The sequence below is a fragment of the Phocoena sinus genome, chromosome 10, assembly GCF_008692025.1.
Source record: "Phocoena sinus isolate mPhoSin1 chromosome 10, mPhoSin1.pri, whole genome shotgun sequence".
Lineage (NCBI taxonomy): Eukaryota > Metazoa > Chordata > Mammalia > Artiodactyla > Phocoenidae > Phocoena > Phocoena sinus.
This window is the reverse complement of record NC_045772.1, coordinates 24,882,943-24,906,605: the sequence shown is the minus strand read 5'-3', so window position 1 is coordinate 24,906,605 and position 23,663 is coordinate 24,882,943. Positions and strand designations below refer to the sequence as shown.

The 23,663-nt window shown below is 39.3% G+C and overlaps 1 protein-coding gene across 1 annotated transcript in view; it reads left to right on the top strand.

Moving 5' to 3' along the window:
- Positions 1-23,663, top strand: part of CFAP54 (cilia and flagella associated protein 54) — a 298,883-nt gene that overhangs the window by 23,300 nt on the left and 251,920 nt on the right. Inside the window, exons 6-14 of the mRNA XM_032646796.1 lie at positions 6,125-6,268; positions 7,817-7,930; positions 8,054-8,155; positions 13,183-13,381; positions 15,425-15,606; positions 15,690-15,846; positions 16,774-16,859; positions 19,710-19,844; positions 20,905-21,055. Of these exons, the coding sequence (XP_032502687.1) occupies positions 6,125-6,268; positions 7,817-7,930; positions 8,054-8,155; positions 13,183-13,381; positions 15,425-15,606; positions 15,690-15,846; positions 16,774-16,859; positions 19,710-19,844; positions 20,905-21,055 (1,270 nt within the window). The remainder of the gene's footprint in view (positions 1-6,124; positions 6,269-7,816; positions 7,931-8,053; positions 8,156-13,182; positions 13,382-15,424; positions 15,607-15,689; positions 15,847-16,773; positions 16,860-19,709; positions 19,845-20,904; positions 21,056-23,663) is intronic.

Below are 23,663 nucleotides of genomic sequence, written 5' to 3'. Positions count from 1 at the left end.
TTGTCGAATGACTGCTTATCATCTCTATGGTATGCTTCTAAGCACTTTCCCATATTATCTCATTTAATCATCACACCAGCACTTTGAGAAGGTGCCATCATTACCTTTATCTTATAGACGAGGAAGCTGAGGCTTAGAAAGGTTAATTCGCTCAAGGTCACACATCTAGTTAGAGATGTAGTGGGAGGCCAGAGCCAATGCCACCCTGTACTGCCTCTCCACACCATTAGCATAAGGCGTGTCTGTTGGCATATCCCATGACCCACCGTATTTTGGTTCATCTCTGCAAATGGAGGAGTTGTGTGGGAGCTCCTGATATAATGTTGAAATATTTTCTGACATGACTGAAGGCACCTGAAGACCAAGACTGGCCAGGGCTTTTCCCCGAATGGGAAGCACTTTTGTGCTGAGGCAGGTCACCAGCATAAGCTTAGCGAATGGAGGGAGGGCCGTTCTCTAAGCCTCTTTCCCTAAAGACATAAGACAGTTTGCTTTCCTTCATGGTAAAAGCTGCAGTTTCTTCTGAGGCATTTACAACTGTAGTATAGTACTCAGCAAGCATTAAAGAATTCAGTAGAATCTATTTATTCTAAGAAAATGTTGATTTCTGTTTTCCCTATTTACCAAACTGAAATAGTTTGGTAAAGTGTGTGGCTTGAACAGTGGTTGTCAGATCAGTCCACATATGGTTACATAAACTTCAAGTCCAGACTTTGAAATGCTTCTCGGTGTTTTCCGTCAAAGGGTATGAGTTGATATAAATGACGCTGCAGTGCCATCCTGTGGCTCAGCTGATTGTGTGTGTGTTTTTCCTACTTGACACCTGAACCATGCTTTTGCTAGGCTCCTGTAATATGGTTTTTCAAAGTTGCTTTTTTTTAATGAAGACAATAGTCCTCCTGAAATCGTCAAGTTTTTATTAATAGAAATAATTCAGGGGCAAGAAAAAATGCTACAAATTAAGAGGGTTTGTTTTTTTTTTTGGAAATGGCATTTCATCTTTAAAACCTGAATGATGGTTTCTCAGAGCCCTAAGTGGAATGATGGCTTTTCTCCTTTTTGTCGTAGTTTCCCTGTGTAGTGGGAAGAATCCTGCTGCCCTTGGGAATCCAGAGACCTGAATTTCAGCCCCAGTTCTGTCACTTACAAGCAGTTTAGTCTCTTGGAGTCAGATTAGGTTACTTTTAAGCTCCCTTCTGGCACTAAAATCTGTGATTTAGGGTCTTTGATGCTAAGTCTGAGGCCAAACCCAAACATCATGTGAACAGCTGTTCGCTGATGCTATTTTTACTTTGAAATGTGAAATTTCTAATACCAGGAATCCTGAGAGCTTTGGAAAGACATGGATATAAAGGGGGGGGGGAATTTATACATGGTTTAATTCCACCTCCCCCCAAATTCAACAACCTGAATGTAAAAATCCACAATAAGATTTCTGTGCAGCAGATACGAGGAATTCAAGAGTTTTGATGACTGTTAATTCCATATCAGTTGTGTGGCAAAATCAGCAAACGATGACAGCAGCAGCAACAAAAACAGCCATAAAGCGACCCCAGGCCAACTTAGTAGAGATATAGTCTCCAGAACCAGGGAGGGGGAGTTTCCTTTCACTATGGTCTAGTTATACACTTTAAAGGGACTTTGGCAACCTGGAGCAAAGCCGTGGAAGACCAACCATGATGGGAAAGGGAAGTGCAGTCCTGGGAGGTATAGAAGTGCTTGGGAATCTTTTTCCTGGAGAGAGAGCTGGGGGAGAGGGCAGGCTGCATAGGTGCTTTCAGATTCATGGAAGGCGGTGATTTGCAAGTTGAGTTTTGAGTGGTCTTGTGCTGTTCCAGAAGACATAACTAGGATGAATGCACCAGAGGTGTATCAAGGTGGATTGCATTTCAGATTAAAGAAGTTCATGTTTAGAATTGTCTTCTTATGCCACGTGGCATGTTCCTTGTTACTGGAGGTGGAAAGTCATGGGCGGGGAAGGTGTGGGACATCAGGTGGTGGTGCTAGTGATGTTGGGGAGGGGATGAAATTAGATAGATTTTCAACCCTTTGATCCTGTGATTACCTGAAGTAGGTCCATGTCTAGCATCATGAACTGAAACTTTTCAATGAAGTTCAGTCAGTCAGCAGAGATTTGTTGCATGTTTACTACATGCCAGATAAAATTCTGGGGGCTGGGGATACAGTGTGAACAAGACAGACAGGGCCCTTTCCTAAGGTGAACTTGCATTCTAGTGGGATGAGCTTACTTTCCCAGCAGATAGCAAAGAATATTACAAGTCTGTGTCAAACCCCGCTCTGCTTCCAACAGCCCCCTTTCCTCTGGACTCAGAATTGACGAGACGGTGGAGAGTTCTGGCTTTTCAGGCTTCTTTTTTCTTCTAGATGTCCGCTGAGCTGCTTGCACACGTGTTGTACACATTGTCTTTGAGGGCTCCAAAGATGGTAATAGGGTCTGAATGTTACCAGTGTTTCATCTGTTTTTACTGTTAAATGCTTTGTCAGTCTGATGGGTTTGCTTTATACATGTGAAGCTCCTGGACCTTTTTGATGATTTGCCTTTTCACATTGGGTTTGACTACTACAGACTTATTTTTCCTTAATTATTTCCTCAGTTATTGAAGGCTGAATTTGTGATTGGAAGAGGAGCTTTTTTCTGTTGTCCAAATTTATTATCATTATTTTCTTGAGAATCTAGACGACTTGTTAACGCTCCCTTGGTTGTTTCTGCTGACTTTAGGGTTGTTCAGTGAATTCATTGAATAGCACTTGGGAATATCTGCTAGGTACCTGGCACTGCTCTAGGTGCTGGGGATATAAACAAAAAAGGCACTGTTGTTATTTTCAAAGAGATCAGAGTAAGGTTTTGGAATCACACACAGGAGCATATTAATGCAACTGGATGTGACATATATATGTGTATGTAAGAATCTATGTAAATTGTATACAGTGTATAGATACACATCTATATACATACAGTACAATTACAGGAGAGGCAGAATTGAAGCAAAGGGCATTTCTCTTTAGGGATGTTAGCAGAGTCCTCTTCAACAGCTAGTTCTCTTTCCCCTGCTCTCCCTCCCCCTTCTCCTCCTCCTGTTCCTCTGTCTTCCCCATGCTCCCCCTTCCTCCTTCTTTGTCTTCATTGTCATTAGCAAAGCTAACACTTAGTATGTGTTTACTGTGTTCTAAGCACTTCGCATGTATTAATGAAAACAATCCTATAAAACAGTTACTGGTATACCTATTTTGCAGATGAAGAACCTGAGGCTCGTGGAGTTTAACTGTCCAAGCACCACTGCTAATAGTGGAGGTAGAGTTTCAGCTCAGTCTTATGAGGAAGGAGAGAACAGAGTGAGCAGAGATGCATATTTGGACCATTAAGATGTTTTGTGGAATGGAAAGTATTTTGGACCAGCTTTTAAGTATACTATGCAAGGTCAAGAGTAATGGGGGTGGGTGGGGGAAGGCAGGGACTAGGTTGTGCCCTGTAAATGCCCTATAAAGGAAGCAACTGCATAGCACAGGGAGATCAGCTCGGTGCTTTGTGACCACGTAGAGGGGTGGGATAGGGAGGGTGGCAGGGAGACGCAAGAGGGAGGAGATATGGGGATATATGTGTATGTATAGCTGATTCACTTTGTTATACAGCAGAAACTCACACACCATTGTACAGCAGTTATACTCCAATAAAGATGTTTAAAAATAAAAGCCCTATAAAGGGTTTGACTTTGTTATATAGGCAATAGGGAACCATTGAATGTTTAAAGCACAAGAGTGACACAACTCTATTTGCATTTTAGAAGGATAACTCTGGTGGATTAAGGAAGATGCTTAAGGAAGTGGGGTGTTTAAGAAGATAAGGAGACAAGTGAGGAAGTATCCCAATAGTCCTGGGAGACTGCTTTGTTAAGGCTGATACTTCCATGGATAGAATTTAGAATTTGATATTCTGAGATACTTTGCTCATAGATTCTTATTTCCATCCCAGTAATAGTTCTAATAGCAATATGTGGAGCAGAGACCAGATTCCTTCTAATGTTCAATCAAGTGAAGGCAATGCAGTCCATTCACCGTCTGAAATTTTATTTTTTTAAAATTTTTATTGGAGTATAGTTGATTTACTATGTTGTGTTAGTTTCAGGTATACAGCAAAGTGAATGTTACACATATACCTATATCCACTCTTTTTTTTTTAGATTCTTTTCCCATATAGGCCATTACAGAGTATTGAGTAGGCTATACAGCAAGTTCTTCTTAGTTATCTATTTTATAAATAGTAGTGTGTATGTGTCAATCCCAATCTCCCATTTTATCCCTCCCCCCTTATCCACTGTTGACCATAATTTGGTTTTCTACATTCATGACTTGACTTCTGTTCTGTAAATAAGTTCATTTGTACCCCTTTTTTTAAAGGTTCCACAGATAAGCTGTATCATATGATATTTGTCTTTCTGTGTCTGACTTACTTCACTCAGTATGACAATCTCTAGGTCCATCCATGTTGCAGCAAATGGCATTATTTTGTTCTTTTTTATGGCTGACTAATATTCTGTTGTATATATATACCACATCTTCTTTATCCATTCCTCTGTTGATGGACATTTAAGTTGCTTCCATGTCCTGGCTACCCTTTGAGGTTTTAGAATATTTTTTTTGGCTGCGTTGGGTCTTTGTTGCTGCACGCAGGCTTTCTCTAGTTGTGGCAAGCGGGAGCTACTCTTTGTTGCGGTGCTCGGGCTTCTCATTTGTGGTGGTTTCTCTCTTGTTGCGGAGCATAGGTGCATAGGCTTCAGTAGTTGCAGCTTGTGGGCTCAATAGTTGTGGCTTGTGGGCTCTAGAGCGCAGGCTCAGTAGTTATGGCACATGGGCTTAGTTGCTCCGCAGCATGTGGGATCTTCCCAGACCAGGGATCAAACCTGTGTCCCCTGCATTGGGAGGCAGATTCCTAACCACTGCGCCACCAGGGAAGTCCCTAGAATATTTTCAAAGAAAGGAAAATATTGACAAAGTTAACTGCAGAATACATATCATCAAATAGTGTTTCCCAGTTTCAAATAGTGTTTCCCAGGGCTTTATGGGAAAAATATGTCCAAAAAGGATTATCACTGGGATTGTGGGGAAAAGTTCTTTAACTGTAGATAGAATAGCACAAGAGGCTCTTACATATATTCCAACGGATGGGCCAATAACAATGGTGACCCTTCCCCAAAATTTTGTTTCAGTTTGTACCTTCGGAATAATTACACTGGTAATAGGCATTATTTATGGGCAGCTTACATTGAATCAAAATCATCCTAGTGTGTCATGTACATTATCTCCTTCCCATAATAATACTGCAGTGATGTGCTAAAATATCCATTTTATAGATGAGAAAATTGAGGTCTGGAGAAGTAAAATGACACAGATACTAGGTGTTAAAATTGGAACTGAAGCCCAGGTCTTTTTGATTCTAATCTTGGACCATTTCTGCTAAGTATCACAGGCCCCAGATTGTAAGCCTTTCCTGTTTTTCCCTACCCTGTTATGCCAGTTTATTTTCAGAATAATACATTGGTTTGAGACCAGCTGATAACAATTGCATTGTTGGAATTAGCTCCTAGACTACTGTTGACACTTGATAAATGTTAATAAAAATAAGCTGAGTTCATAGGATTTTAGGAGCTAAGAAGGAAGACGTTCTAAAATGGCTAACTCGAGATTTTGAGTTCTTGAGATAATTCTTTTACTTTTAAATGCTTATTATTTTTTTTTTTTTTTTTTTTTTTTTTTGCGGTATGCGGGCCTCTCGCTGTTGTGGCCTCTCCCGCTGCGGAGCACAGGCTCCGGACATGCAGGCTCAGCGGCCATGGCTCATGGGCCCAGCCGCTCCGCGGCACGTGGGACCTTCCCGGACTGGGGCACGAACCCGTGACCCCTGCATTGGCAGGCGGACTCCAAACCTCTGCGCCACCAGGGAAGCCCTAAATGCTTATTTTTTAAATTGACTCATTATTTGTGGTGCTTTTAGTTTAAGTAGTCAGCAACTTGGGCTCACCACTCATAATTTGATAACATTAAATGAAAATCAGCATTATTAGCTTAAAATGAAAAGACATTCTATTGTGCCCTTTTTCTGTCTCAGGCCTTGGAATATCTCCTGTGGGCCAGTGTATGTATGGAATCCTCGGTCCCACTTCTGTCCATCAGGTACTTGACGTGGAGAGCTACTCTTTACACCGCTGTCTGCCAATGCTACTATGACTGCCAGGCTGGTGTTCACGGAGAGGTACGCTACTTTTAACTCTGTGGATGCCAGTATTTAAAAATACAACATATTCAGCATTTTTTTCTTTAGATGAGCGGCAAGAAAACAAACAAAACCCAAAGAATTGCAGTGAAGCAAAGACAAAAGTCCCAGGCTTTATTTGCAGAAATTTGCTTGACTTCTCCATTCTGTTGGTCTCTCGCTTCACTTCCTGTTTCCCCCTTTATTCTCTATTCAGTTCTACCGTCTTTACTCCTTTTCTGAATCAGATCTCTGATATCTTCCCTTCCTTATTGAATTCTTGTATGCAAGCTACTTTCTTTCTCTGTTTAGTTACTGTGTTCCATGCCACCTACCATCCATTTGTCTTGCTTTTCTCTGCTTCCTACCACCATTTATTTAGTATACTCTATTTCTTACTTTTCCTCTTTTCCTATATATATTTTTGATTGAATATTTGAACTATAACTTAACTGGTTGGGGCTTCTATTGGTCTATGCCACACCTCTGTGCAGATGAAAACAGGTACTCTCATTATGGTATGTGGTACTTGGCTTGTCAGTGGATGGGGTCTTGGTGAGAATTAGAAACAGGCACACTTTCCTTTGGGCGAACCTGTCCCTGCACCAGTGTGCATAGCTTGGTGAGTACAGGGTGAGTTGGATTTCAGCAGGAGAACAGCTTAATACAGCCCTTGTGGGATACTTTTTCTAGCCTAGAATACATTCTAGAAACTGCTCACCATATATGCGTAGTTTTAGTGTACTAGTGGTGGCATGTTTCTATAGCTATTAAATTTATCAGGGATCGAAATGTTTGCGTAGTTTTGATCATTTGATTCCTATTGGAATTTTTTCTTATTGGAAAATGTAACCCTTTATGTTACTATTGTGTTCTAGAAGCATCTTCATGAAAAATCATAAATTATAAATAAAGTACTTCAAAGAACTAGTAAAATAAATTGCATGAATTGAACTTGTTTTGCTGTTATTGCTAAAGAATTATAATAATGGTGAGCTGATTAAATAAGCTAGCCTGCTTCCTTTCCTCATATATTAATAAATACTTCCTATATGTTGGGTACTGGAAATCCAAAAATGAATAAGACCCTTTAAGGACCTCACAATTTAGTAGACAGTGTGAAAAATTGAGTAGATAATACAGCTTGTTTTGGTAGAAAGGTTAGAATTTGACAAGAGCACTGAGGAGGGGTGTGTGTGTGTGTGTGTGTGTGTGTGTGTGTGCGCGCGTACGTGCGTACGATGCCAGAGAAGTGATCATCTGTATGAAGCTGCTGTTTAGCCCAGAATTTGACTTTCCTTACTTTTTGAATTAATTCATAAAGTTAGTATATCCAACATTTTATTAACTTTAGACTTACAGAAATTAGTGGTGCTTCTCGGGAATGATTGACCGGATAGCTACCATGTTCTAAAGAATCAGCCTCAGCATAGAGTTTAATTCACCAATTAAATCAAATGTCTGGGAGAATAAAACATACTGCCTTGATACATTTTTAATCACTATACTCTAACTACTATGAATTAAATTTATTTTAATTGCATGTAGGCATTTGCTCGGCGTGCTTTGGCTAAAATTGATGAGTTAAGGCAACTGGAATTAATGAGTTCCTCACAGTCACAGGAAGAATCCAGAGGATATTATAGAGAGGCCACGATAAAGGTATAAAAATTTCATGAAATAACAGAAATTTACTGTACTCTACAAATGATTAAGTACTTAATATTAGTAGTTGAGAAGTACATCCCACTGTTACTTCATATGTAATTCTTCTTTTTGAGGCAGATGGCAGTCATGATCTTCAAAAGGGGAGTATTCGAATCTAGAAGAAAAAACAAAAGTTTCTTTAGACCAAATATAAGAGTTAACCTAAGGGAAGCACAAACTGTAAGTCTCAGAACGTCTTCTCTGTTTTAGACTCTTTTTGCAGTGCGTTTGTGTTATACCTCTCTGTCTTTTAAGCCTAGACACTAAGTATTAAATCCTGCCCCCTAATCCCTGCACCAGTGGCAAATAGAAGAATGCCTTCCCAATTTGGACGCGGCCTTGCTTCATCCCTTTCTCAAAGCTTTTGTACCTTCGCACAATCCCAGTTTTGTAACATGAAAGGCCAAGAATCTGAAGAGCCTGGGAAAGGTTCAAATGCACAGGCTTCTGAGTGGTGCTGCAGAGGCCTTTTGACCACTTGGTGTCAGCTTCAAAGGCATTGAGGATGGAGAAGAGGTGGAGGCACCTTTTCTTATCAGCTTCTGGTTTCACCTTTGGGAGCGTTTAGTGTCTACGTTTATACTGGAGCAGCAAAAAACCCCCATGTCTCAGTGGCTTAAAGCAATTTATTTCCCACTGGAGTCAAACATTATTATAGTTATCAGTAGCTCTGCTCATGACCGATGCTCAGGGCCAGGTTGAGGAGCAGTCCTCATTTGGAAAATTGCCGGGTCGTTCTGCCAGAGGGCACCTAAGAGAGCTCTGGAGGACCTCACACAGGCAGTGATGCTCAGCATGGAAGTGACAGCAGCCTCCTTTCTAACATATTCAGAACTCCTCACATGGCCCCTCTTGGCCACAGGTGTGTTTGGCCAACAGCACTAAGGGCTCCCAGGGAGAGGAGTGGGACATAGATATGCCTGTGGGATCCCCTGCCCTTTCTCCCTTCTGCCTTTCTCCTTCTCCCACTGTCTTCTCCCTGGCCATTCTGAATCTCAGTGTTCCTTAAGTCCCAGCTTTGTATTTCTTTGAAGTGTTCCCTGATCATTCTAGACAGTTGTAAACTCTCTTTTGTGAGCTTCTTTGGGACTGAAAATGAAAGTGAGGGGGAAGAAAATGAGCACTTTCTGACAGAAGAGTAGTAGAATCTCAGAACCTGGAAGGAATTTTAGAAATCATTTGGTTCAGTCCTTTTCTATTACAGACGGGGAAAATAAAGCCCAGAGTATTTAAGCCAGCTGCTGGTGGCACCGGAACCAGAACCCAGGTCTCTAGCTCAGTGTATTCTAACTACTCCAGTGACTGCCATTCTCTTTCCTCATTTCTTCTTATAATATTTGAGAGGAATTCTCTCTCTTTTTTTTTTTTTTTTTTTGCGGTACGCGGGCCTCTCACTGTTGTGGCCTCTCCCGTTGCGGAGCACAGGCTCCGGACGGCTCAGGCTCAGCGGCCATGGCTCACGGCCCCAGCCGCTCCACGGCATGTGGGATCTTCCCGGACCGGGGCACGAACCCGTGTCCCCTGCATCGGCAGGCGGACTCTCAACCACTGTGCCACCAGGGAAGCCCTTTTTTTTTTCTTTTAAATAAATCATATTTAAATACAAATATTATTTGGACATGGTAGCTTTCTATTGCTACTTAGTGCCTCTGAGATAAATTGAGTACTGATCCCAGGCATGTAGTTCGTACCTCCTTTTAAATCATATCCCTTATTGACCAGTGGTATGTAATTGGTGGGGGTGGTAGCTTGCCAAATTATAGACAATTCCTTGGATGAGCTGTTGAATAGCCTGCATCTGATATTGTTAAGTAGTAATGCTATATATAGTGTTCGTTAGAGAGCAGGAGGCATATTTTGCAGAATGTTCTGCTTTAAATTTATGAAATCGTTTTACTGTTTCTACAAACGAAAGTATTTCAGTGTGCGTTAAATCTATTTTACAGAAAATTTCTGAGTTCATAGGACAGTTGTTAACTCACAGTGAATCATTTTGACTTTCAAAGGATTGTTTTATAAGACTGCTAATTCAGACTTCTAGTGATTGACCATTTAGTGATTCATTCAATACATATTTTTAAAGTACCTGCTCTGTGAACAAGATACGTAGAGGTTACCTTCTAGTGGAAAAATTACATAATAAATAAATAAGTAAATTATAGCTTGTGATAAGAAGTAAGAAGGAAATAATGGTGGTGATTAAATGAGTTACATGTAAAGCCCTTAGAATGTTCCTGGCACATGGTAGGTCCTCAGTTGTATGAGCTATTACTATTTATTTTTCATTCATTCATTCAGTAGCCATGTATCGAAGGCCTACTGTGGTTCAAGAGTGGTGGCACATAGAAAAGATGAAGTCGAAGTTCTTTCTTTCTTTCTTTTATTTATTTATTTTTTGGCTGTGTTGGGTCTTCATTGCTGCACGCAGGCTTTCTCTAGCTGTGGCGAGCAGGGGCTACTCTTCATTGCAGTGCGCAGGCTTCTCACTGCAGTGGTTTCTCTTGTTGCGGAGCTTGGGCTCCAGGCACGCGGGCCTCAGTAGCTGTGGTGCACGGGCTCAGTAGTTGTGGTTCATGGGCTCCAGAGCGCAGGCTCAGTAGTTGTGGCGCATGGGCTTAGCTGCTCTGCAGCATGTGGGATCTTCCCAGACCAGGGCTCAAACCCGTGTCCCCTGTGTTGGCAGGCAGATTCCTAACCACTGCGCCACCAGGGAAGCCCTGAAGTTCTTTTTTGAATGGCTTTGGAATAACAAGCGGGATTTGATTAGACAGGGAGAAGCGGGGAAAACATTCTAAGTAAAGGACAAGAGCATCAACATAGCTTGGAAGCAAAAGTAAGCAACGACTTTTGGTGGACAGTGAGACAGTGAGAAACTGAGCTTGAATGGGGTGGATGTATTATGTTGGGGAATTAACATAATACATCTTATGGCACCGATGGCATGGAAGCCATGGTGTTTAGGGTTGGAACTGACTGCATGGGTTATATCATTCAGCTTCTCATCCATCTTGACAATTTAAAAGATGGTTTAGTATACTCTATGCAGTACATGTACCAGGATTTGTCTAATACTTTTTATTACTAGTAATTTAGTTGTTTTCCCATTCTTTGCTGTTATAAATATTGCTGTAATCAACATCTTCAGGTATATTATTTTTTCCTTCTTTTATTTCCTGTGGGTAAAATTCAAGGTATAGAATTTGAATAATGTTACAAACATTTTTATTTCTCTTGATATATATTGCCAAATCGATTTCCGAAACAAGTACTCCAAGGTGACAGCCCACATGTACCAATTCCACCACAGGCTATTATCATTTTGATATTATTATTTCTTAATTTTAAAAATAATTCAGTTTTCATAAAGTGGCTTGTTTTAACTATTATTTTGATCCAACTTTCCCTTATATTTGTGTTTACTCTTTATATTTTCTTTTCAGATGAATTATCTTTTATAGCTTTGACCATTTATCTACTAGAGATTTTAATTTTTAAAATGTATTTGAATAGGCTCATTTCTTTTTTCATTATGCCTACAGGTTTTTTTTGAATTTTATTTTTTTATACAGCAGGTTCTTATTCGGTATCTATTTTATGCATATTAGTGTATATATGTCAATCCCAATCTCCCAGTTCATCCCACCACCAGGCTTATTGTTTTTATAGAGATTAATATTTTGCTTGTCATACTTGACAATCCAGTGGGTTTTTTTTTTTTGCAGTACGTGGGCCTGTCACTGTTGTGGCCTCTCCTGTTGTGGAGCACAGGCTCCAGATGCGCAGGCTCAGCGGCCATGGCTCACGGGCCCAGCTGCTCCGCGGCATGTGGGATCCTCTCGGACCGGGGCACGAACACATGTCCCCTGCATCGGCAGGCGGACTCTCAACCACTGCGCCACCAGGGAAGCCCCAATCCAGTGTTTTTTTAATTGCGTTTCCTTTAAATATTTTTTTGTAGGTCTTTTAAATATTTATATTTTAAAATCTTTTGCTTGTTATTCATCTATAGCTATGGTAAATCTATAGCTCTAGTTCACTTTTTGCTAGTTTTTCTAGGATATTTTAAAAAACAGTTTCACTGTAATTTATTTACGTTTTACCATTTCATTTTGAATACTTCTAATTATTAGAAAGTTTATTATGCTGTTTAAATATAATTTTTTAAAGCTCTGTTTTAACCCACAGCAAACATCTTAGAAGAAACCCTGACGTCTGTTTGTAAAGCAAGAGAGGGCAGGGCATGAAGCTTAAGCTTTACTGAGGTTTTTAACATGTCAGTTAACCTAAGGGTTGAAATCACATGGAAGCTAATGAGCAGGGAAGTTTTTGTTTGGGGAAAAAAAGTCCAAAGCAGCTTTATCCCTGCTTTTGCTTTTCCGTCTTTCTGACTTTGCCCCAGGAAGAGGAATGGAGCAAGGAAATTGTGGGAAATATGGATATCCTCTAACTGGACATGGATTCTAGAAAAGCCAACTAGAGCTACCTTTCTTGTTTCCTGGTAATCTAAGTACAGAGAACAGGTCATTTGTCAGAGAGAAGACTAAAGTGTGGAGGCAGGCCATCTGCTTGGGGTGAAATCATTCTGGGCCAACACAAAGCACAGTGGCTAGGGATTTGCACGTGGCTCTAACTGGCTCTGGCTTACTTGTATACAGCTGGTCAACTCTTTTTTAGAGTTAGCTACCATAAGACCTGTTATTTATACTATAAAATAGTGTTTCAAATTTGGGTTTGGGGACCTTCTGCACTAGAATTACCTCCAGTGTTTACTAAAAATGTCCCACCGAGACTCACTGAATCTCTGGAGATTTGGTCTGTGAATCTAAAAAGAGCTCCTGAGAGATTTTGAGGCAACCGAAGTTTGAGTATCAGTTCCTAAAGGCTGTCATGGAGGTACTACACACCATATAGAGACTGATGCTGCCGTTTATTAATAAACAGCCTTTTTAGGCTGCTCTGGAAACACAAACATATAAAGAGATGGTGACGTTTTTGATGTAATGGCAGCATGACATAAATAAACTTTAATAAAGTCTGGAGTGACACCTCAAAAAATGAAAACCATAAAAGCAGCCATCTCTCATCAACAGACCAACCACTCTCTCTTTTAGCGTTAATGAAGCACACCTTACTTGTCTTTGCCTTATACTGTCAAACATCGCGGAACTTTTAAAAAGTGAGCTGTATTTTTTTTTTTTTAATTCCAGTTGCTGTGGCCACGTACTGTCACAGAACAGTTGTTGGATGAGATGTTTGATAGCACTGCATCCCGGTTTCTGGCTGTCTTGGAGGCTCTCTCTGACTCAAATCGGCGAACACTACAAACTGGACCTGTTGTTACAGATGAAGTAGAAGTTCGTGATGTTGTCTCAGAACTGTTTATAGCAGGAAAAGAACTTTTAATAAGTAAATATGTTGTTAAAATAATATTTTATGGTAGAACATGAATAACAAAAATTTTAGCACGGTAGTCCATACCTAAGAAACTGATACCGATTTTTATTGATCTTGAATTCAGCAACCTTGCTAGACTCAATGGATAATTCAGATAATGTATTAGTAGATTTTCTTTTGGATTTTTTATGTATACAATCATATGATCTGTGAATAATGACAATTATGTTTCTTTCCAATTCTTAACCTTTTAATTTCTTCTTTCTTGCATTTCTTGACTTATTTTGCACTGGATAGGCTCTCCAGTAAAACATGGGATGGAAGTGGTGATAGCAGATATCCTTGTCTCATTTATGATCTCAGATGGAAAGCTTTCAGTATTTTATCATTAATTTTGATATTTGCTGAAGGATATTTTTAGATACCCAGTTTGAGATTAATGAAGTTTCTTTTATTCTTGGTTTAATAAGAGTTTTGTATGTTTTCAATCCTGAATATTTGTTGAATTTTATCAAAACCTTTTTTACGGGTTTATTGAGATTTATTGAGTTAATCGAATGGATTTGTCTTTTATTTCTATTAATGTGGTACATTACATTGATTGCTTATCTAATTTTTAATTACTCCATATTTTTGGAATAAACTTAATCTGGCAGTGAGGATTATCCTTCTGATATATTGCTTGATTTTCTTGCTAGTGTTTAATATTTCTGCTTCTCTGTTCATGAGAGAGATTTCCTTTCTTATAATATCCTTTTTGGGTTTTGCTCTCAAGGTCATGTTGGCCTCATAATAAGAGTTGAGAGTTCTGCCCTCTTTTTCTATTATCTGGAGGAGTTTGTGTCAGATTTGTGTTATTTCTTCTCAAATGTTTGAATTTGCTGGTGAAGGCATTTGGACCTGGAATTCTCTTTGTGGAAATGTTTTTAACTATGGATTACATTTCTTCCATAGATATAAAATGATTTAGAATTTCTTTTCATTTAAAAAAAATCTTCTGTTTGGTAAATAGTACTTTGATTTTATCTATATTTTAAAATTTTCATAAAATTGTTTGTAACATCATCATGATCATGTAAGTGAGCTTAGGCTGTGCGTGTGTGTGTGTGCATGTGTGCACCCATCTGAGGTCAAGGAGCCTCTGTGCTGCAGTTTGGGCTCATCTTTTCCTCACAAGGAAGGTACGAGATCTCAGAGGAGAATTCTCTTGACTTCCTTCACCCACACCTGAAAATTTACCTTCATCCACTGTCTGTCATTAAAGTGGAAGGAATGTTCCTTCTCTTCCTCTTTAGGTCTTTGGGCCTAATTTCTGCAGACTGCCCTTCATCCCTATCCAGCTTCCTCCCCTGTATTTCTTCCTCTTGTTAGAGTCAGATTTATTGAAGGAGTTGTCTGTTTTCACTGTCCCAGATTCTTTCCTTCCTGCTTGTACTTGGCGGTCTTCTGTCATGGACAGAGAGTGTCAGGGACAACCTCCTTATTGTTCAGTTTGAAAGTCAGTGTTTTTCTTCCCTTTGCTCTCTGTAGTATTTGTTGCTGTTGACTACTCCTTTCTCTTTAAACGCTCTCCCTTGCAGCCTTTGCTCCCGCGGCCCTTCTCTTACTTGTTGGGCTTCCTTGCTGCTCTGTCCTAGGCAGCCGTCTGTTGCGCATTTACTGTGGATATGTAATGATGACTCTAAAGCTATACCCCTATTTGAGATCTCTTTTCCGAGCTCCCAGTCTGTAATCTGTAGCTGTCTGTTTCACTAGTCAACTCTTGCTAATCCTCTCTTTTTGAGATTCCATGTTCCTCCCTCTGGGGTGGCCTTCCCTGACCGACCTCCTACTCCAAACCTCTGTCCGATGCCTTTCTTACTTGTCCACACAGTGCCAAGGTATTTGCCCCCTAAGATTCCTTGTTGCCCCCACCTGCGTGTGAGCTCTGTGAAGGTAGGGGTTGTGTTTGCGTCTTTTCTGTTGTTTACCTAGCCTGGCAGTGTCTGACATTTAATACTTAGTAAATATTTCTTTGCACAAATGACATCCAGACCCCTCTCTTTCTTTTTCTAGTGTCAAATACCAGTGCAGATGGCATGCTTGATTTTCCAAAGTCTTCTCTTTTGGAACTTATTATAAGAAGGAAAAATGTTATTTCTGTGGATGCTGCTGTAAAATTTATAAAACTAGCTTTTACTTATGAGGAGTGGAGTTTATTTGAATCTGTAGCTGGGCAGCTTATTGATTTTCTCCAGGTAATATATGCAAAATAGTTACTTTGTTTTTATTTTATTCACATGACACTGAAGTAATTAATCGTGGGATATACTTTTCTTAGAGGCAGGATGATCCAGAGTTCAAGAAAGCAGAGAAAGATTTAATTCTTCTTCTTGCAATAGAACCTTTAATCAACGTAAAGAGAAACAAAGGTTTGATCTTTCCCCTCGAAAACTACAAAGGAGGTCAAGTTTACGGTAAAAAAATTGCTCTTCATGGTGAGTATTTGTTTTTAAAGATGACTTTATATGCTCTCTACAGGTGAGGTGAGAGAAAGAATGTTCAAGGCAGAGGGAGCAGGAAGTGTAAAGGCCCTGAGTGAGAGTGTGCTTGATTGTTGAAAGAATAGCAAGGAGGCATGTAGGGTTGGAGTGTGCTAGTGGTGGTGCTGGCATTTGAGAATGCGGTAGGAGGTGAGCTCAGGGAAATAGCTGGGTGCCTGGTCTGGCGGGTTCCTAGGCCTTATAAGGATGCTGGATTTTATTTCGAGTCATGGTTTTGAGTAGAAGAATGAGGCTCTACTTAGCTGCTGCCTTATCAGTGAGAGGCCAGCAGGGCAGCAAATCAAATCTGTCAGTTCACTTTGGTAAGGGAAGGGTTGGTGGTCTCCTCTCTGTTTCCAGCATGCAGAGTTTTCCATTCTAAAACTTTTTACGTCTTAAGAGTCATTGTGTATATAATTGAAAATCTGCAGCCTCTGTTTTTTAGAGAATTATTTAATCCTATACTTTTATGTTTTATCATATTCTTAAGGCATTGAATGGCTGCTAAATTGTGGTAAATAATTTGTACCAAGTAATGATGCCTTTTGTTTTTTCTTCTAATGGTTTCTGAATAGATACCTTTGTTATTTTTATTTCAACTGCCCTATATGTTTTAATATTATAAACCTTCTCAATTCCATTATGGACATAGTTGGCATACAGATTGCAGATTAATGAAAATATTAATAGTCCATTTTAATTGAATTAGAGCCTACTTAGATTAGTTTTCACACAGAAGCATTTAAAGTGTCTTATTGATATACTATTTGCCCAGATATCATTTATGTCACTTTTGTAGAATTTCTGTGTTTCTATGCCTTTTCTATTTGAAATTTTGTAACGAAATTTTTTGTTTCATTTTCCTGTATTTTATAAATTGAGATACTTCTGTGAAGACTTGTGGATATTCAGAAGACATTTTCCATTTGGCGGCAACCTTGTATTCCTGTGTCTGTGGCTCTCCACAGGTGAAAAAGCTATTTTGGATAATTTGTAATAGCGTCAAAGGAGGCTCTTTTGCTTAATTTAAAGCCAGATTTAAAAATCACAGGAATTTCACCTTGCTGAAATTCTGTATTGTTTAATCATTAGAAGAAGAGATCAATTTATACCCTGACTTGTAATTTTAAATTTGTTTTTATTATTGTCATCATTTTGGGTGTCAGTCTCTTCCTTCTTGGGAAATTCCAAGGCTAGCTATATATATATATATTTTTTTTTTGCCAGATTTATTCTTAAACTTAAGACTCGTTCTAACATGATTTTCTTATTTTTTTCTTGTATATATGTATAGTTTTTCTTCTTTCTTGCATTTTTTTTTTTTTTTTTTTTTTTTTTTTTTTTATGCGTTACGCGGGCCTCTCACTGTTGCGGCCTCTCCCGTTGCGGAGGACAGGCTCCGGACACGCAGGCTCAGCGGCCATGGCTCACGGGCCCAGCCGCTCCGCGGCATGTGGGATCCTCCCAGACCGGGGCACGAACCCGTGTCCCCTGCATCGGCAGGCGGACTCTCAACCACTGCGCCACCAGGGAAGCCCCTCTTGCATTTTTTAAAAACATCTTTATTGGAGTATAATTGCTTTACAGTGGTGTGTTAGTTTCTGCTGTATAACAAAGTGAATCAGCTATATGTATACCTACATCCCCATATCTCCTCCCTCTTGCTTCTCTCTCCCACTCTCCCTATCCCACCCCTCTAGGTGGACACAAAGCACTGAGGAGATTAGCTATATTTCTAATGATGAAGGAAATGAGGCAGTGGTTTTAGTGAGAGTTAATATTCTTAAAATACTGTTTTCCAGTCCCTGAGTACAAAGTCTGGTTATTATTTGGAGTCACTTAGCACACAATGGCCAGTATTTAGAAATGATGATTTGTGGGTATGGATATTTAACAAAACTAGTATAGTACTGGTTTTAAACGGAATTCCAGGGACCCCCCCCCCGCAACCAGAGCTTCTTTGAGGCTCCTCAGGAGCCAGCTTTAGGCCGTAACACCCTAAGCTGTTCCTATTAGTTTTTGAGATTCTGAGGGAATTTCCTTTGAAAATTTGGTTTTACTGTTATAAAAAAATGTTTGAAAACCACAATTATAGAGCATTATATTAACTATTGTTCAGGCAAGTGAAACACAGTAAGGGACTCGAGAAGTTCCACTCTTATAATATTTTCTATTCCTTCATTTATTAGTTTGTTATAACCTGTGACAGGTGTTTAATTTTTGAAAGAAAGGTATTTGATAGCAAATATACTTATTATCGTGGGCAAACCAAACCAAAAAATTCCAATCAAGGCTGAAAAGTGCATAAAATTTTCATCTTTCTGCTTTTTAAAAAACCATGTGTATCTTAGTTCAGTTCAATTCAGTAAACATTTTTTGAGCTCTGTTATGTTTCCAAGCACTGTACTGAGGTCCCGCATATGTGAAATAAGGCTTAGAGCTGCCCCAAAGGAGCTCGAGGTTTGATATATTTTAATCATAAACTCATTATCTTTCTAGTTCATATACAGTGAATAACTTTATTTTCCTTTTGGAAAGAGCCAAAGTAACTGAACTGAGAGGAGATATACTTGATTTGGGTCATCTGTTGATATCCAGTGTGATGTTCAGTTTAGTTCCTTCATGTCTCTCTTTTCTTTTTGTTCATGACCTTTCCCAGCTCCCCATTCCCTTTCCCCTTATTAGTTTCTCCACCTCTCCATTCTTTATTATTATTTATTTATTTTTGGCTGTGTTGGGTCTTTGTTGCCGCACACGGGCTTTCTCTAGTTGGCGGCGAGTGGGGACTACTCTTCATTGCGGTGCGCGGGCTTCTTATTGCTGTGGCTTCTCGTTGTGGAGCACAGGCTCTAGGCGTGCAGGCTTCTGTAGTTGTGGCACGCGGGCTCAGTAGCTGTGGCTCATGGCCTCTAGAGCTCAGGCTCAGTAGTTGTGGTGCACAGGCTTAGTTGCTCCACAGTATGTGGGATCTTCTTGGACCAGGGATTGAATCGTGTCCCCTGCCTTGGCAGGCGGATTCTTAACCACTGCGCCACCAGGGAAGTCCCTTCTTTATTATTTTAATACCAAAATTTTAAAAAGAAAGAAGTATATACACACTTCAAATCTGGATGAAACTGGTAGGTTTACATAACTTGCCTAAAAGTATTTGGAACTATTCTTTTTAGAGAGGTCAAGTAGCCTAGAGCAGTTAAGAATGAGGTCTCTAGAGCTAGACTTCTTGGGTTTGAATCCTGGCTCTTCTATTTTCTTTCATTTTATCTTATGTAAAACCACTTCATCTTGTTGTGCTTCAGTTTGCTCATCTGTAAAGTGGGGATGATAGTAATAGTACTCACTTCATAGGTTGTTATGAGGATTAAATGAGCTGGTATATGTCTTAGACTATTTGAGCTTCTATAACAAAGATACCCTAGACTGGTTGGCTTACACAACAAACATTTATTTCTCACAGTTCTGGAGGCTGAGAAATCAAGGCATCATCTGCCTCCTGGTTCATAGATGGCTGTCTTCCTGCTGTGTCTTCACTTGGCAGAAAGGAGTCTCTCACTCTCTTTCTGGGGTCCCTTTTATAAGGGCACTATTCTCATTTATGAGGGCCCCACCCTCCTACCAGTTGCCTCCTAAAGGCACCTCCTAATACCATTGCTTTGGGAGTCAGGAATTCAACATAAGAATTTTGAGTTGACACAAACATTCAGTTCACTGCAATAAGTATAAAGCTCTGAGAATGTTGCCTGGCACACATTAAATGTTGTATACCTATATCTCTATATCTTACTGTTCTTATCAATTTACTTTACCACTTTTGTTTTCAGAATGCTCAGCCTGATAAAGAAATCGTTGTGGACATGATAATGTTCCTGTGGCAGAAGTGCAAAGTAGGAATTCAGCGGGTCAATGTGTCTGGAAATGACTATGCAAAATTCACCCAGAAAATCAGTACTAATAAAGTATTCCTTTTTGTTTCTCTTCATATGCTTTTTGTTATTGCTAATTTAATTTGTGATGCACATTTCAAACCTAAATTTTCCCTATTTACCCACCCTCATAATTATCAATACTATTCTTTAAATGTAGTGGTGAGTGAGCCTTTCCTTTAAGTGTATTCCCTGCACTTCTGCCTCAATTTAATTTTGGGAAGCAGGGACGTGTTTCAGGTTTTTAAGGGAGGAGTAAATACAGTATGTTTAAGGTTATATGAACTTGGATATATTCATTAAGAAGGTTAATAATAGAAAATACAAGTAAGGAATTTCAGTTTTTTTGGTAATAATATCAATAGTATATTTTTGAGCTCTCTCCTTTGGAAAGGAGAAAGTTGAACAGGTGAATATTATAACCTGGAAACTTAGGAGAGAATATTTTAACAGAAACACAGTCTTCTATGATTCTGAGGCCTCCTAAGATTAGCTACATAAGGTTGCATGGGCATGATTTTATCATATAGTTTAATAAACTAATGATGTGGGTGCATAAATGTTTTCTCATTTTAGCTCCCAAACCGTCATGGCTAATTTTATGTGCTAAGCTTTGGGGTTATAGACATGAAAGACAGCTTCCAAGGCACCCAGCATGGAACTTGAAACATCTGCTTCCCCCTCACTATTTTGGATGCCTTTGATAGTGATCTTAACCGCTGCTTTTTGAAGGGAGAATGAGAATTTTGAAGATACAGATAATCTTCACTGATATATATATATATATATATATATATATTTATATATAAACCATATGATAAATTTTCCATTATGGCTATAGATATGCAGACTATAAGCTTAAGTAAATCTTCTTTGTGAATTTATATCAACAGATAGATCATTAAATATCATGTTGTTAGGATTATTGATCTTTATATTATTTATAATTAAGATCAACTAATAAGGAGTACCTGTATAGTATTCCATATGATTAGAAGATGGTGATTTCAAGGAAGTACTAAGTTACAAAATGTGACTCTTTCTACAATGTAGTTACTTTCAATTGATTATACTGTGTATTTTCTCTTTTTAGTGGGTTTATCTTCTGTGGCAGATAAATGAAATAATTCACTGCTATAAAATGGAAGACATTGATGTTGTGGTGGTGGCAGAGGTCGCATTACGATTAAGTGAAATATTGGAGTCTTTAGGAAACCCAAGAAGAAAATTTAAAAAATTTCTAGGTAAAATATTGAATGAAAAAATATGAGGTCATTAATATATATATACATATGAATATATAAGTATAAATCGTACTACTGGTTAACATCTGTTTATGGAAACTAGGCATTTCAGTATTGTGCTTCAGTGATGATTTATAATCAAAGATAGAAATGATATAGGTTTGACCAAGTTGATGTTAAAAAAAGGTCATATGCTCTGTGGTTCAGTGGCAGATGAAACTCTTTGTGTCTTGTCTTCACTCAGATGTTTCCCTTCTCCGTTCCTCATGTCCACCTACCCCTGTCTCTCTCCCTCCCCCATTCTTCCTTTTTTCTTTTCTCTCCTCCCTTTTATCCTACTCCCTCCCCTTCCATTTCCCACTAGAGTGATGCTTCATGAAGGAAGAGAGCGTGTTCAGGTCACCGTTTTATCCTTGGTACCAGCACATTGCCCGACACAGAGGAGGAGCTCAGATTGTTTGTTGAATGAATCCATGGCCTTCTACCTTTTGTCTCCTTTTTAAGTCTCTCTTCTGATTCCCTCCTTTGAAAATTCTCCTTCTTTCTTCATTTATTCTGTTGCCTCTCTTCTTTTCCCTTTCTTCTTATCTTCTTCCTCTGTTTGCTCCATTTCCCACTCATTCTCCTCCTCTCCCTGTCCCAACCCCTTCCTGCCATTATTCTGTTCTCCTTCCAGGAGGTGACTTCTCTCAGAGGATTGGTCTGCCCTCCTCATTCTTTCTTCTGCCTGTGGTTGAACCCCTGAATTATCTGTTTCATTAGGTAACTCCCATATAGAAAATGAGGTGGGGGAGACATGTGGGTGTCTACTTTCCTATTTCACCCCATTTACAGAGTGTGTGTGATGTGTGAGGGATTTGGTAATAATGATTGTAATAATTGTTTTCTCAGAGATTTGCTAATCTGCCTCTGCCTATTCTCGGTTGTTGAGTGCAGCTTTGCAGATGGAATTTGACAGCCATAGTTCTCACACTTTGATTGGTATCAGTATCACTCGGGAACTTGTTAAAAAGTCTTATCATACTTAAACTAGCTTGGACCTTCCTGGTCTTCATTAGCTTACCAGGAGATTTTGATACACGTCAAAACTTGAGGACCACTGGTTAGAGGTCTCTTGCTATCTAACACTTTCAGTGGCTTGAAGTCATGTTTTTGACACATCCTGTCTTAAAAAGCTTTTCCCTTTTTAAAAACTTCTATTATGTAGAATTTCAAATATAGAGAGGTGAAATAAGTCACTGAGTATGCATCATCCAGTACCAATAATTATGAATATTTTGTTAATCTTATTTCATCTCTCCTGACAATACTTTCTTTTTTCCCAGAGTGTTTAAAAGCAGACATTATGTCATTTCACCAGCAAATACCTCAGCATATACAGTGTATGTGTTGTGTGTGTATGTGTTGTGTGTTGGTCTATCTATCTAACAGATAAGGTTTTGTTTTCTTTTTATAAAACCACCATGTTACTGTTATTACACCTTACAAAATAAGTAAAAAATTCCTGTGTCCCTGATTGTATTAAAAATGTCTTAAGTTGGTTTGTTCCAATCAGGATCCAAACAGTCCCACACATTTTATTTTCTTATGTGTCTCTTAAGTCTCTCTCTGTAACCTGTAGCAGCTCCCCCTCTCCTTACTCCTGAAGAAATTGAATTATCCCCCTGTAGGATTTCCCACATGCTGGATTTGGCTGTTTCTATTCTTGTGGTGTTGATTAACTTGTTTCTCTACCTGCTAATTAGATCTACCAGGTTGCTTGTATTCAAGTGATACATTTTCAAAAAGTTTTCTTGCCAGCATCTTATTTTTTTTTGGGCGAGTATACTTCATGCATACTCCCTATTGCATTGCATCAGGAGCCATGCAATGCCTGGTTGTCCCACTTGTTATGATGTAAAGATTTACCGGTGAGTTCAGGTGTTGTCAGCTTGACTCTTTTCCTAGGTTGTTTTCCCCAGAAGCAGATTCTGAGACAAGGAGTTGAGTGTAGTAGTTATTTGGAATGCGATCCAGGGAAGCAGGGTGGTGGGGTGAAATGAGACAGAGAAGGAAAGGAAGCGAATATAAGGTACAGGAAGTTCATGAGAAGGCTGCTGTTTGTGGGTACAGGGCTTATTCCCACGAGGGACCTCTAGGAGACTGTATAGAACATGCCTCAGAGAACTGGGAGGTTGTGGTATTTGTACCTTTATCTGTCATTGGTTGAAGGCTACTGGAGGAGGGGTAAGTAAGCCAGGAGGGGCTTCTAACTTCTGTCATTCCATCTGCATTTATTCTATTGATACCTTAAGTGAAGAACTTACTTCATCGACTGTTTGGTTACTCTGGTTATTTTTGATTATGTGGTAGATACTATATTTGCTAAATATTTTGTAAAAGTAATTTAAAGCCTTAGATGATCTGTTCTTCCGGGGAAGATTTATGCTTGCTTTTACCAGATGCATGAAGGCACTACTACTCCAGGGTCCCATTATTCCAATTTGAGAGATTAAGATAATTTAAAGCTGAGATGCTCTTTCTTCAACCTATTTTCAGTTACTCTGACTCCTAGGATGTGGCCCCTTTTGGCTTTTCACCCTTGGTGGGCCCTGGATACCAATCTCTG